Consider the following 15,009-nt stretch of genomic DNA (forward strand, 5'->3'; position numbering starts at 1 on the left):
TACACTTATTGTTATCTTGAGGTTTTGCGTACCTTCTGTTCACTTATCCTACTAACACCCCTTAGCTCTGCATCTGGCTACTCAACAGAATGATTTAAAGTGCAGAGTAAGCTTTACACTACAACATGATGTATTATATTAGACACTCAAACTTGGTCCTCCAGTACAATACTGCATAGCACGGTAATATAATTGAGTAGGAATTTTTTTTTAAATAAGAAAATCGTGGAGAAACACGAGAGTTCCAAACATAATATGATAGAATATAAACTAATAAACATTATTACATTTAAGTATGCACAAAAGTATGCACAGGACCTGCATACAGCTGCAGTAGACTTGGAACAGCGAATACCAGTCATGCAGACTCGTAGACTGAAGCCTTCAACAAGCCAGTCAACCCTGTCATAAACATATATATGTGGCCTACATTTCTACATGGTAACCTGTGCAACCAGGATATATGCCAATTTCAGAGGTCAGATGCACATTCATTCCACTGATTTGCACACGGACAGCAGCAACACCATAAAGCTCCTACCACAAGGTACTAAGTTCCAGACAGATTTGTGGTGTATTCAAGAATAAGGCAACACCAAAAGTCTGCCCACGCAGATCAAAGTCTGCCCATGTCAGATCATAGCACTAACATCAGAAGTGGCTAGCACTAAAAGCATGAAATCCAGCCGATGCCAAAAATCTATCGGAAACTTGTTCCTTGTGGTTGGGCCTTAAAGAGTGATGCTGCTGCCAATGCAAACGGAATATGAGGCCACAAGGTTATCTCAAAGCAAGGCTGCAAGCAGGGAATGCATGCTTTGCTTTCACTTGCCATATGCTTTAGTCATCATCATTAGGGAGTAAATTGACTACATTGTGAGCGCTCGAAGCCAGTTTTACTACCATCCACCACCGGACCAGTGTGTCTCGTGTGCACACTCACATCGCTCCATGAAAAATGCAAAAAGTGACAGAGCCCGAGTAGGGCTAAGCCACTGTGGAGTCTGTGGGGGCTTAACGGCTACATGGCCACAGGTAGGGTGTTCCACCCCCATCGACGTGCCTAGCTTTAGTCAGCAGTAGGGTCATTAGAAGGGCCTCAAACACACACACACTTTCCCATCGGCAGATCGCCGTAGCATAACTGCTGCTGATCCAACAGCCTACTTGAGACTAAAGAGCCCGGCACTTGCGCGGCTCTCCAAAACCACTCGGCCAGTGCCAGGGCCAGTGCCGGAGTCACAACAAGTCTACCTGAGGTATCTTTAAGCCTTTCATATGATCTGTACACTTAGGTATCGTTCTTTACCAGCATTCAAAACCAAAGACAATGAGTTCTGTTAGATTATGCTATCACCATTGCACCTGTTAGTGCAATGTAGGTTTCCATCAAATACTCAATGTGTAAAATTGAGCTTCTACAGTCAGCGCGACATATTAAAACTAAGCTAGGTGGCACACGGGGAAAGAATTTGCAGCAGCAGCAGCAAAAACACAGCCTTGAGCACGTAACAAACCTGACTCAAACCAAGTCCACATTGGTACCTAAGTACCTTTCTTATTTTTATTTTTTTCACTTCAGTAAACAAAACCAGTCTAAATCAAAAAGTCAGGACAGAAGTAAATTGTCAACATATGGAGCAGGTGAGTGGAGTGTTCCATTACGGCTGAATACCCATGTCACAAGTGCACTAAATAGTCACTGAAAGCTATATAGCCACTGGACTTCATCAAGATCATAACTCCAAAAGAAATGGCACTAATGTTGTAGAGCAGGTCAGCTGCCCCAAGAGAGAAAATTTTACTCTTTACCAAACCTTCACTCTCTCCTCTGGATATAGCATTATCGCAAGCTGTCCTAGGGTCCAAATTCGACTGTTTGCTGATGACTGTGTACAATACAAAAAAGTTAATTCCACAAATGACCAAGACATAGGTGTTAGTGTCAATAACATAGCCAAATGGGGTATTGATTAACCTACTGACTAACATCTCTCGTATTAGCCTTTTCGCAGACTGTGCCCTTTACCGTCCTATCCAAAGCTTCCATGACAACATTGCACTTCAAATCGATTTACAAATGGTTGAAAATTGGCGTGGAACAGTGTTAATGTCATTGACTGTCAGGAAAACTTCGCAGATCTCATTCTACCGCCGAGCTTCCTACCAAGCACATAGGTACGTCATTTTTGGCTCCGAGTTATCTACAGTGTCATCATTAGTACCTGGGTATCACAGTGATGCACGATCTCAGCAAGTCGCATCATACAGCAAGTATAAAAAACGAAGCTCACCGTGTCCTTGGCTATGCTCGGCGCAACCTTAAATTTACCCCATCTTGTGTAAAAATGCTAACGTACCAACTGTTTGTTCATCCCAAGCTGTAATAAGCGGGCACAGTTTGGGATCCGAATCAGATTAACCTACAAAAAGCTTTTGAGTCCATCCAAAACCGTGCTATTAGATTTGCTTTTTTCAGAATATTCTCACTATTCCAGCGTCTCTGAACTAAAACAAAGCTAATCCTTTCAGTCTCGAGTCACGCAGAAAAAAAAGCTTTATCACTCATCTCTTGCTAGCTCGATTATCATACCTGCTCATTGGCTTTCCACAGTTGGAGCATCATGTGGTGGCGTTGAGTGGAAATAAGGGCAGGAAGAAATGGAGTGGACAGGGCAGACGCTCGCTTACAACTAAAGTTTAATAAGAGGTATTCCAGGGAGCAGAAGGCCACACACACGCAGTCAGAAGACTGACACTCATGCATAATCGCATGCAAAAATTTTAAAAATGCTAACGCCCAAAGAGATATCAAATTTCTTTATCCGTCAGGGCAACTGACGGGACACTAACACACGTCACAGATTGTGCGTAAACCTGGCCAGCATCAATCATTTCTCTCTGTCATTAGCTGGCGTAAAAATGGTTGCATTTCTAAATAGCGCAGTGCAACTGCAACCTTTGACGTGTGCAGGTAGGTGCATGCCACCTGCAACAGCCTTTAAAGATGCTGACTGCTCCCCGAGTAAGTCTTTAAGCACAAGGTCGAGCACAGCTTCAGTTTGCAGGTGTCATGTCTCGGAAGTTTGGGTTTCCCCTCTAGCCTGTTGGTGGCCGTGGGAGGTTCGCTTTTAAAGAAGCGCAAAGTGGCACCCGCTGTAGCCAAACAGGAAAAGCGGAAACCAAAAAAAGGTTGTGGTGATGCCACACACACTTGCAGTTTCGCACAACCTGAAGAAAGTAGGACGCAAGCATCAGGTGGACGTAGTTTTTACAGCCCGCTGTAAGCTTGCTAAGCTGTGCTCTCTAATATGTGATCGAAGCAAGAAGGGAAGGGCAAAAAATACATGTGAGAAGAGACTAAACCCCATTGTGACTTGCGCTACTGAGGTCGTTTCTGGATTCCACTCCGCTGCGGTAAAGTTTACATTGGCCAAACTGGTCGATGTATAAACGAACTCGGGGAGCATTCAGCATCTTTAAAAGCTATTGCGGGTGGTATGCACCTACCTGCACACATCAAAGGTTGTGGTTGCACTCCACTATTTAGAAATGTAACTATGTTAAAGAAGTCTAATGACAAACTGGCGAGAAATTATTGAGGCTGGCCACATTTACGCACAGTCTGCCCCGCGTGTTAGTGTCCCATCAGTTGCTCTGACAGATAAAGAAATTATCTCCTTGGGCGTTAGCATTTTTTACCATTTTTTCAAGCGATTATGCATGCACATATGCAGCCCTCCATTCCGTGGAAAACCTTTAATTAAACTGTAGTTGTGAGCGTCTGTCCTGTCCACTCCATTTCTTCCTGCCCGTATTTTGGCTCAACACCACCACGAGTGAATCGTGCCCACCGATGCTGCACACCACTCCAATCCTAATCACTTCAAGTCATTCATCCAAGACCTCGCACAAATGTAACAACCCACCCCTCATGTAATACCCCACACCAGGAGCATTTGAGGTATCAATAAATAAACGTTACAGAGAAAAGTGTGTTCCTTCCAACTAAAAGACAGCCCTTTGCACCTATACACCTATAAACAACCTATAAGCTCAGTTCCCTACCACTTCAAGTTACTGACTACAAATATTTAGAAGTGACAGTGATTAACAACTTATCTTGGAATGTTCATATATCGAATATTTGTTCACCTTCCTTCCGAAAACTGCTTTTTAAGGCATAAGCTTAAAGGAGTCACCCACCAATGTTAAACTGTTCGGATACCACTCACTAATCAGACCTAAACTAGAATATAGAATATGCATATATTGTTTAAGACTCTTACACTAAGATAAACACAAACAAATATGAATGAATCCAAAGAAAGGCTGTGAGGTTTATATTTAATAAATTTTCCATATCCAATACTCCCAGTGAAATAATGCAGTGCAATCAAACACAGCCACTCGAAGTACAAAGTAAAGAATTGAGGCTATGGTTCTTTCACATACTTAATGAACTAGCAATTGAACACTCCTATTTCTGCCTACCCTAACGACCAATCGTACCCAACAACACCGTGAGAATGCTGAAAACCTTATCTTGCACAAACACACACTTGTTTTCTTTCTTCCCACATACAATACTTGACTGAAATTCCTTATTGCTAATATTGTTTTAAAACTTACTGTTCATTGTTCATTCACTTACTTTGTATTACCTGTTTGATTACGATGCCTACCCTGCTTGGACCTTGAACCCGCAGTATGCATTAGATAAATTTAAAATTAAAGTTTGGAGTTTTACGTATTAAATCATCAAAATACTGCAATTATTTCACACTTAAATGTGGCTACTACTCTAACCAATGGAACTGGACACGTGATAGTGTAGCAGTGAACCAGAGATGGTGTCATTTATTGAGCAATAACTATGGTCATGCTAAAAATACAACTTACACACTATACTGAAACACTGAATGCCAAGTGTTTCAATAGTGCACTTAATATCAGTGAAAGCAAATCGTTACATTTGACTTATTCTAGACTCGCAATCTGTTTGGAGAGGCAAAAGATGCCTGACCATGGGTTGGTAGTGGGGAAAATCAAACCTCTGGTTTAGCTCTTGTGCCACCGTGACGTAACCATCCCAGCAGATTGGCTTGTATACAAAAAGGCATAAACTGTGTATGTGGTTCTTACTTCCTGCTGTGCAGACACCAAGCATTTAGGCATGCCCTTAAGGTTTTCCCCCCTAAAGCTTATTACCGCAGACATCTTTTTTTCACAATGCAATGCAGCAGACAAACTGCATTGTACGCATTGTACCCAGAAAAAAAAACTATCTGTATTGGACATGCTTAAAAGTGGACACAGAGGTCCCTTAATAGTTCCCAAGCTTTAATTAATCAGGAAATAGTAATGAAGCATGTAACGATGCAATAGTAATGATGCCAGCTGTTTTACGAGTGACCGGGACCTTGTCAGGCTCTTGTCTTTTGTCTTGGCGCCCTCTTTTCTTTGAAAAGAAAAACTTTCACTTTCACATGGCCATTAAGAGCCTAAAACAGCACTCAAGGCCGCGATGAGCAATAAGGCAGCGGTACAACTATGAAAAATACAAGCGCAAATTAATGTACATTTAAGTTTGCAAGGACCTTTGCTTATGGCTTTCTCATGTCAATGTGGGAAGCACTACTGACCAGTTATCTAATTTTGCTACAGCAAAGCGCAACAATGTCAGAGTTCCCCTGTCAGAAAGTTGCTGAAGAAAATTCAATTTGCTAGCGACTGCAAAAAGTGAAACCTGAGTCCCCTATTATGCCTTCAAATCATCTCTTCCATAAATATATCTACCATCTTCATCATGGCGCAAACAATTAAGCAAATGATAAAAACACATCTTTAAGTCAAGCAATAAGGTCATTTTTTTTAATAAGCTGACTACACTTATACAAACACTACTACTAATGCGACCATGGCAGTTTCCAAAGATACAAGACTTGCAACGGGTAGACAAGTTCAGTGAAACGAATTCGTGCAAGCCATTTGTAGCGATACACCCTGGAGACAACGGTGGGGCACTTATTTTAAATTTCGGCCTCACCGACGCAAATAGACTCACTTAAGCGGCAGCACTCTACCTTACACCACGCCCGACGATGCTGATTACCTAGCGTGTCGGCAAGGCATTGCCGACACGCTAGGCATTTAAACCATTGGCATGTAAACAGCCTATGGTTAGACGCGTTGAAATGCATTCGATACAGCCCGCGATAGTATTTCGTAGGTTACAAGGTACCGCAAGGCGAGTCATGTATTGTTACTACCGGCGTCCACAGAATCTCAACGCTTCACGCTATCAAGAGTAATTCTGCGCGCCAACAACAGTTCCTTTCACAAAACAGGCTATGTCGCAGATTTCCAACTTTTTAAACCAATCCATTCTAAAATTATCCAATGGAGGAATCAGTTTCTCGAACGAACGCTTAATCACTGCCCAAGAATCGTATATAGTATTACGAGACCACGAAACTAACTACTAGGCACCGCGCATTGGACAGTTACAAAAATGGAACGCACAGTTGGCGTCAACAGCGTCTCAACGCGTCTAGCTGCGCGAAAAGGCAAGCGCGGTCACTGAAAGAACGCTAAAGGCCACGAAATGCAGCGCAGATTTCGGCGCGAAACGTCTAACCTCATTCATAAAATGTTCAACTTTATAAAAATGCCGAACGAGTCAGTTTCTCGAACACTCGACAAACAGTAGCCTCAGACATCGTAAAGGGGTTTCTCGCGTAAGTGGAACGCAGGCTACAGGGCACAGATGTCCTGGAGCCTGCATATCGACACGATGACGGACGCAATCATACATGCGCTTTTTTTTTTTTCAGGTATATAATAAGTACACTTACGCCCATGAAGTGTGGTCCAATCATAAAGTGTGCGCACGGTAATACTGCGCAACGAACGATACGATTACACGTCGGCTGTCCTAGCAGAGCTGTCACAAGTGGCAGGCAGCACAAGGAAAGGCGTTCGAATGGGCAGCGACAGCTGAGCCACCTGGCTAGTTCACCCCCTATTCTTCGGGAAAATAGGGCTCTGGCTGGCGACCGACGAGACACAAACGGGGCAGTTCTAAAGCAGCGCACGAGCACGAACCGGACATAGGCAGAGGGCGCTCACCACGTAGGCCTAACCAATGTTATGTTTACCAACAAGTTAAGCGACTGTGCACTCTCTTGTATCAGATGCCGACCACGAGACAGTTCCGAACATCTGAACAGCGGTCATTCATCCCACCCATCCGTACGTGAAGGAACGGATGAAAGACCGCACTAGACACATCGCTGTGTGAACTCCTCATGCAACTTTCGGGTGCCGCACACACACACAAAAATGTTAAAAGCTTATTATTTTCAATCAATTTAAAACATGAATATTAACGAAAAATTCTACTGCTTTGTAAGGGCTAATAACATGGTTTCCTTGATAACTTCGACCCATAAACAACGCAAACAGGTAAACTGTGCAGCTGCAGTGCAAGACTAGAAAGCCAGCGCACTTTCAATTCAGACATCTTGTACGGACATCCAAGGAGTTTTCAGGGGCCTCTCCACTGTTATTGCTTATAAAATTTAAAATAATAAGCGAAGTAACGGGGCATGACTGGGCTATGGGAGCGCACCGTTTAAATTAGGCCTAGAGAGAGTGATGTACACGAATAGTAGTAAATAAGTATTTACAAGCACATCATCGTATACGCATTCACAATCACACACAACCATGTCTTAAGTCATTGCAATAGTTCACAGCGCAATTGTGACATCCGAAACATTAACGCTAGGCCTCGACCATCACATCACTACAGAATGTTGATACCAACCTGCCCAGGCACATTTTTCTCTTCCGACAGTGTTGTCTCCATTACCGTGTCCAGAACTCCAAACTCCAGAACTTCACGAAAAAAGAACGGAACAGATGCACAAGCTATGTATACGCTCTATAAACACAACAATACAATCGGTCGCACAAAGACGGAAGTGTGAAACGTCGAAACGTGGTGAAACGGAAATGGCGGCCCCTGGCGGCCCTTTTCAGGATGCGCCTATTGCTCTGTATCTGTTTGCTCTAAGGCAAAGAGCTTAAAGGAAAGCGCAGGAAGGGGCCGCTGGAGAGGTCACGGTGGTAGCTAGCCCAACCAGTCTCGGCGCCTTAGATAAAGGTCAGCCGAGGCGGAAAATTCAAAACCCTTATTTTGGCACCTACGGACGTTCCTTTCCACTGCAACTCCCTGCAGCCACGTAACCCAGAAACGTTTTTCTTTTTCCCGTTCGTGCACTTCGAATCATTAAAACTAACACGGTCCGCCAGCGTCGAGTCTTTGTGGGTCCAAAATATTTAAGACTTCAGAATATTGCTATGCATAACTGAAATATTAACAAGCTTTCCGTTCCCCACATACACACCAATTAAAAACCCAAGAAAAACAATAGACATGCTGTATTTACATCAGTTTATTTATGTACAACTCTGGGTAAAAAAATATCAGCACGTGTTCCATTGGAATGAAGACTTCTTAACAAAAAGAACGACAAAAATAGAACAACAGGGTAAGATGACAAGACATTCAAAATAAATAAATCACTGCACTTGCCAACCCTAGCAAACAGTCTTCTGCTTTAATATGTACACAGCATCACTCCTCACTGAGATGCTTAAATAAAACATTCAACAGACAATCAGTGGCCATATTTTTAAAGGATTCTTTTCCTGCCAATCTATTCATTTCTGCCCTGCTGAATGGCCGTATCACTGTGATAGCAGGGACACAGCTTCATGCAAGCCAAAGAAAGGCATCAAGAATAGAAAAGGAAAATAATTGTTACAAGATATAGCTCCAGATATCTGGAAAAGATGTCTTGCCCCTGAACTGGCTTTACTCAATAAAGAAAGAAAAGAAGCATCATTCATACATGCACACTACACAAACAGAAAAAGCAAACAACTTGCTCAAACAATACAAAATACATTCATATGGGCTGAGAAAAACAAAAATCTAACAAAAAGCTATTCACCCTTAAAATCTTTTCAAAACATATTATGGTAGTAAATGATTTGCACCATCAGTGCCCTTCACACACGCACAAATGTTACAATATAACTACTCCATTCTTAAAAATATTTTCAATAGAAAAAAACAAGGTTTTCAACTTCAATACAAGTGCAAAAAACAATCTTGCAAAATAATGATTCCATCCTTATACATCCTTTTGAAGACAAATCATAAGCTTTATCTGCTCGCAGAAAATCCACACCAGCAGAGAGCTTTTCATAGAAACAGTACAGAACAAAATATTTCATATAGAAAAGCTTCATAAAGACAACACATTATAATACTCAAACTGCTCATAAAAATCACACCAGCAGGCTGCATTCCCAAAATTTTTCATTGCCACTTCACTAGGATCAAAATTTTCATCCTTCAGTAGAATGTAGGAGCGGTCGTGATCTAATGCCAGGCCAGGAATAAAAATAAGGGCAGATATCTCCTAGGGCAGCAATGGCAGCAGCCGGGTCTATCTCTCTCTCTCCAACGTAAAGATGTGCTATGTCATCATGTCCAGTGATGCAGGGCCTTTCAAGGAATCGTTGATGTCCCTCCGGAAGACAGACAGGTTCTGTGTAAACCTGAATCACAAAGAACAAGAAGCAATAGGAGTCAGCTATGTGTAGAAATGCAAGCACGTACAGCAGACTCACCTATCCCTGTTCTTCGTGAGCAAATTCCGTTCAATGCCATCCATGAGCGAGTCAAACCACTGAGACATGGTTGCCTGTTTGTCAACAGGCTGGCTGCTCACTAGGCTCTGGCGTAGCTGGCCAAAGTATTCCTCATTGAGCAGAATAAGCCCCAGCAAGGGTCGTGACATAGACCACTGATTGCGACAGTCTTCAAACATGATGATGTTCAAGATGGTGCTGAGCATCTGGAAAAGAATTAGTTTCTTTATATATACAGCACATTAAGCATAAATGCTATTCAACTCTCCCTGCAGAGCTCTTTCTCTCGCTGGAAACACAAGCTTGACAAAATACAGTTCAGATGTCTTCACTGACATATCAAATACACGACAAGCATCCACATGACCAATTTCAGCCCATACAGCAATCACGAGTCACATGTTTAAAATGATACTATAGCTGTCACTAGTATTTAAATAAGTACCACAGTTACAAACAGCAATTCAACAAATGCAGTAACAGTGTTGTTGAAAAGGAAGATACAAACCAAATTAACATAGTAATACGAACACATAAACCATGGCCAATATAAAGTAAAACTATTCCAATGTGTTTTTATTCCAAATCGGCCATTAACCTTCCCTCATAGGTCAGACTGGTTTGAGTCCAGCAAATATGGGCAGGTGCCACACCCAAATGGGCTGAGCCCAAGCCATTCTTTGTTTCTGTACAAGTTCTAGTTGAAGAAGCCAGCACGAGAAGATGTTTCACAGTGAAGTCTTCATTATATGAGCACCGCATATGATGATTTGATGCTCAGTGAGAAGCACCTGCTTGCTCCTAGTTCCAGTTTCATTTCTAGTATGCCAGATTTACAATGAATTTCTAGTATTTTGTGAGTTTAAAAGTATTATTTAATGCAGGATTCAAAAACACTGTTTATCCCTACTGATGACTTGGTAAAAGCACATCTTAATGCAATATCGCATAGCTCTATCCACTATAATGGGATAGCGCCATGATATAAGGTTAATTCTCTCAGACACCACTTCTTAATATAGAAAAAAAAAGTATTGTTGCATGACAATATACTCGACTACGGCCTCAGATAAATAAACACAAACGAGAAAAATACCTAATGGGAACCAAGGGTCAAGTTATGCATACATATAAAACTGTGAGCAAAAGTACATGGACCACAGGCTTAACAAAAAATAACTTGTTTGTAATTCTGGAACACAAACTGAACTTGACAAGTGCACTGCTTAGTTTGGAGTGCAGTCTTCAACTTCAAGTTACCTTCATAGGTGAAGAAAAAAATCAGCTTTATCGCAGAATCGCTGGTCAGCACACTTTTGCTCAGTGGAGTACTTTTTCACACCACGAATGAGAAAATATCATTTCTACATCAGCCCTATGAGGCACAGGTGTCTATAAAGATTGGAAAACTTCTCAATAGTCTCATTTGTTTACTTTTGTCACAATATTCTGTTTTAAACTGCATTATCTTCATCAAAAGGTTGAAGATGGAGATGAAACTGCTACCGATTGCCATGCAAAGGTTGACAAATTATATAAATGCTTTAAATCTTATGGACACCTTACAGGCACCTTGAAAGTGTGATAATAATAATAATAATATTTGGGGTTTTACGTGCCAAAACCACTTTCTGATTATGAGGCACGCCGTAGTGGAGGACTCCGGAAATTTTGACCACCTGGGGTTCTTTAACGTGCACCTAAATCTAAGCACACGGGTGTTTTCGCATTTCGCCCCTATCGAAATGCGGCCGCCGTGGCCGGGATTCGATCCCGCGACCTCATGCTCAGCAGCCCAACACCATAGCCACTGAGCAACCACGGCGGGTTGAAAGTGTGATGTTCATCTGAGTTAACAACCAAATGCTCAATGTACACATTTGTGTACAAAGTAGACTAGATTAGGGGTTTTACGTGCCAAAACCACAATCTGATTATGAGGCATGCCGTAGCGGGAACTGTGGAAATTTGGACCACCTGGGGTTCTTCAACGTGCCCCTAAAGCTATGTACACGAGTGTATTCGCATTTCGCCCCATCGAAATATGGCTGCTGTTGCCTGTGTACAAAGCACCTTAAAGGGTTAATGTGGTTATGAATGTTACCCACGTGAACTAATGTGAGATGTCTCTATTCAGTACAGTACACCGTCACTTAGTCATGTCTATTACTTAAAAAATAGTTCCCATAATTACCTACCAAACAATAATGGCAAAAAAAAACAATAATTGATGGTGTCTATGGTACTCTGAGGAGTGCCACTACCAGGAGTTCTTTAACATGCCCCAATATTCTCAGTTACACAGGGGTATTTGCATTTCGCCCATAATAAATTGCTTTAGCAAATGAACAATTAAATACTCTCACGTGGAATGTGCAGGGTGAACCTTTGGCACTCCTAACATGCAAAAGTAATCATCATTACATGTTGCCGTAGAAGTTATTAGTACTAATTAGGCAACTAAGGTCATCACTGGACGACAAATAATTAGCAAAATGTTTCGGACCCTTTATGGATGAGTTATGCCTACAGGAAACACACAAAAAAAAATTTCCTTGACGAGTCTTGGTATTGAGTACAGAGTTTCTGGCTAAACATATTCGGCGAACATTAAATGACAGGCAGCATGCGTCCATTCATTGGTTTAGAGCAGGAACACAGGTCACAGAAAAAGTTTGGTACGAGACTTGCTTTCTCTTGAAGGTGCAGTCAGAGGAGACAGACTGACACAAGATCTCTAGCTGCAGTGCTATCACACATGTAAAGTAAGGCAGAAGCAATGTACCCCTATGGTTCCCATATGACAAGAGCTGTCTGTACAAGTTCCAAACGAAGCCATAGGTGGCTTGGGGTGAAGCCTACTTCTAGTTTTCTGCCTGGTGTTAGCCCCCTATTGCTCATAAAGGTTCTGCAAAATATTTTTCTTTCTGTAGATTATGCTTATTCTCAGTGTATTTTGCCCACTTAGATGGAAATTAAACATTTCTGGGGGGGTATTTAAGAGGTGTCGGGTATTTTGTTGGGTTTCGGGTATTTAGAATGTGTCTCATCCTTAGACCACAGATCAGTAAAGATAAAACTGTTCTACCCTAAAGGGATATGTATTACTTCAAATATCTACTTAGTTAACTTTGCAATAATAGGTTGATTACTAATTTAAAAATGAAAATCAAACTTCTATTTTTCAAATTTTGCACTAACTAATTGTGCTTTGTGCTTTTAGTAGACCCGTCAAAGACCCTACTGAGGAACACCACTTCCTCTTGAAAAAATTCGCTTTTCTTGAAGTTGACTTTAAGCTGGGCATTACTGAGGGCGCTCAGGACTTGAGAGAGAAGATTCTGGTGTTGTGGTTTAGTGTTACAAAAAAAGATGATGTAGACGTCACAAAAAGTACAAAGGTGCATTTTCAATATGTAATTCATAATCTTTTGAAACCAAGCTGGAAAGTTCTTCCAGCCAAACGGCAGGCGATTCTACTCAAATAAGTCAAAAGGCGTAACAAATGCGGTGTACTTCTTTGTGTCCTCAGTAAAGGGAATTTGCCAAAACCCCTTACAAAGATCGATGCGAGAAAACCGGTGGCATCCTCCTGTTTTGTCTTTAATAGTACCTATCTTTGGCACTGGGAAAGGTACAAGTTCCATTTGCTGGTTAAGAGCTCTATAATCCGTGCAAAGACAGAAAGTGCCACCTTCTTTGGGTGCAATTGTTATGGGTGAGCACTACGTCAATGTGGCATCCTAGATTTTAAAAATACTCACTCACATCTCGATCACCGTGGCAAATAAGTACTCAAGGATTGCAAAGTACAGTCTTCCGCTCCCTTGGAATACAACATAGTTAATTTTTACCAGCATAAGATTAACTAGGCCTAAGCAGACGGAGTCAAAATCTATGATGTCATGGTGCATGAACTTGAACACAGCTGGTGCCATTCATCTTTCGCTTTTGGTTCTTTTCTCCCTTACCAAGCCTTCTCTCATGGTAAGAGCAACATTTTCAGTTCTGTTGAAGGGTAACTTGCTAATACAGCTCAATTTATTTTTCATCTTAGAGTCCCTTTAGGCTAAATGTGTCTCACAGCAAGTGAGAAATCAGGTAAAAACTTATCAAAGGAAAAGAGCAAATGAGTATATATAAACCTGTTGTAAAATTTCAGGATGCAGCTCCAGAACGCGAAGGCAAGGCTCAGGAGGTCCTTTTGAAGTCCCCTTGGACAAGCGGCGAAAGAGAAAGCTCACAATGTGGTCTAGTGTTGCGCAGCATCCTGTGCATACCATTGTGTCTGCAAAAGAAGTCATATTGCTCCTCAATCATCTTGCAGCTCACTGCTGCTGCTAACAGCTTTGGCATGGTGAATAGTGCAAACAAGATTCTAGAAGAAATTGTGAGACCAGAAACTTCAGTGCATTCAGAATTGCTTCTTTTTTTTTTCTTCCTTAGGCCATATTTTATTGTCTGTGAGTACTTACTTGGGCACATTCTGAACTTCTAGTTTAAATTCAGCATTGTGGTGAGCAGAGAGCAACATGAAAATTTCAGATAAAAAAAAATTACCAACAATTTAAGTTCCAAATGCTTGTTTAGCATTACAAGGGCAATTATTTAAGCTGGATGTTGTATTGCACTGACATTAAGAAACATAGAAAAATACTGAGAGACAAAAGTGTGTCAAGAGGCCGATGCATTGGCAAGAAACCTCAAGTTTCTGTCTTGCTTAATAAATGTTTGAAACAACAAAAGTGTGTCAAGTCTGAGGCTCTTACTATACATTCATAATGATCACGGCATCAGTAAGCTACCAAAGCTCAGTTACACAAGCAAGCTTGCATTTCTCAGTGATAACCAGACGACTGATCTTTTTCTTTTCATTTTGGCATATGCATAACTAACCTGTAAACTTTAAAATTAGAGAAAATACTGCTGACATAACAAGGGGGAGGAAGAATAGTGGGGAACTTAAAGTTTGCCCTGAGTGCACACCTTTTGTGGGAATTACCAGGCGTTTCTTTTTATGCAAAATGAGTTTTAAAATATTGCCATATCTAGGCACTTGCCGTCTTGTTTGTGTCAAGAGGCTATGTGGATCATCATCATCATCATCATCAGCAGCAGCAGCAGCAGCAGCAGCAGCAGCAGCCTGGTTACGCCCATTGCAGGGCAAAGGCCTCTCCCATACTTCTCCAACAACCCCGGTCATGTACTAATTGTGGCCATGTCGTCCCTGCAAACTTAATCTCATCTGCCCACCTAACTTTCTGCCGCCCCCTGCTACGC

General features: G+C 41.7%; 2 protein-coding genes across 5 annotated transcripts in view; both read right to left on the bottom strand.

Annotated features, from left to right (window-relative positions):
• Positions 1-8,029, bottom strand: part of slmb (beta-transducin repeat containing E3 ubiquitin protein ligase slmb) — a 48,287-nt gene extending 40,258 nt beyond the window's left edge. The window contains exon 1 of the mRNA XM_075676616.1: positions 7,832-8,029. Coding sequence (XP_075532731.1) covers positions 7,832-7,873 — 42 coding nt within the window. The 5' untranslated portion in view covers positions 7,874-8,029. The remainder of the gene's footprint in view (positions 1-7,831) is intronic.
• A 418-nt stretch (positions 8,030-8,447) lies between these two features.
• Positions 8,448-15,009, bottom strand: part of Ranbp16 (Ran-binding protein 16) — a 101,307-nt gene continuing 94,745 nt past the window's right edge. For all 4 annotated transcript variants that reach the window (XM_075676872.1, XM_075676870.1, XM_075676871.1 and 1 more), the window contains 3 exons: positions 13,875-14,017; positions 9,709-9,935; positions 8,448-9,636 (listed from right to left, as the gene is read on the bottom strand). In XM_075676872.1, coding sequence (XP_075532987.1) covers positions 9,555-9,636; positions 9,709-9,935; positions 13,875-14,017 — 452 coding nt within the window. In that variant the 3' untranslated portion in view covers positions 8,448-9,554. The remainder of the gene's footprint in view (positions 9,637-9,708; positions 9,936-13,874; positions 14,018-15,009) is intronic.

The sequence above is a fragment of the Dermacentor variabilis genome, unplaced genomic scaffold (assembly GCF_050947875.1).
Source record: "Dermacentor variabilis isolate Ectoservices unplaced genomic scaffold, ASM5094787v1 scaffold_12, whole genome shotgun sequence".
NCBI classification, from domain to species: domain Eukaryota; kingdom Metazoa; phylum Arthropoda; class Arachnida; order Ixodida; family Ixodidae; genus Dermacentor; species Dermacentor variabilis.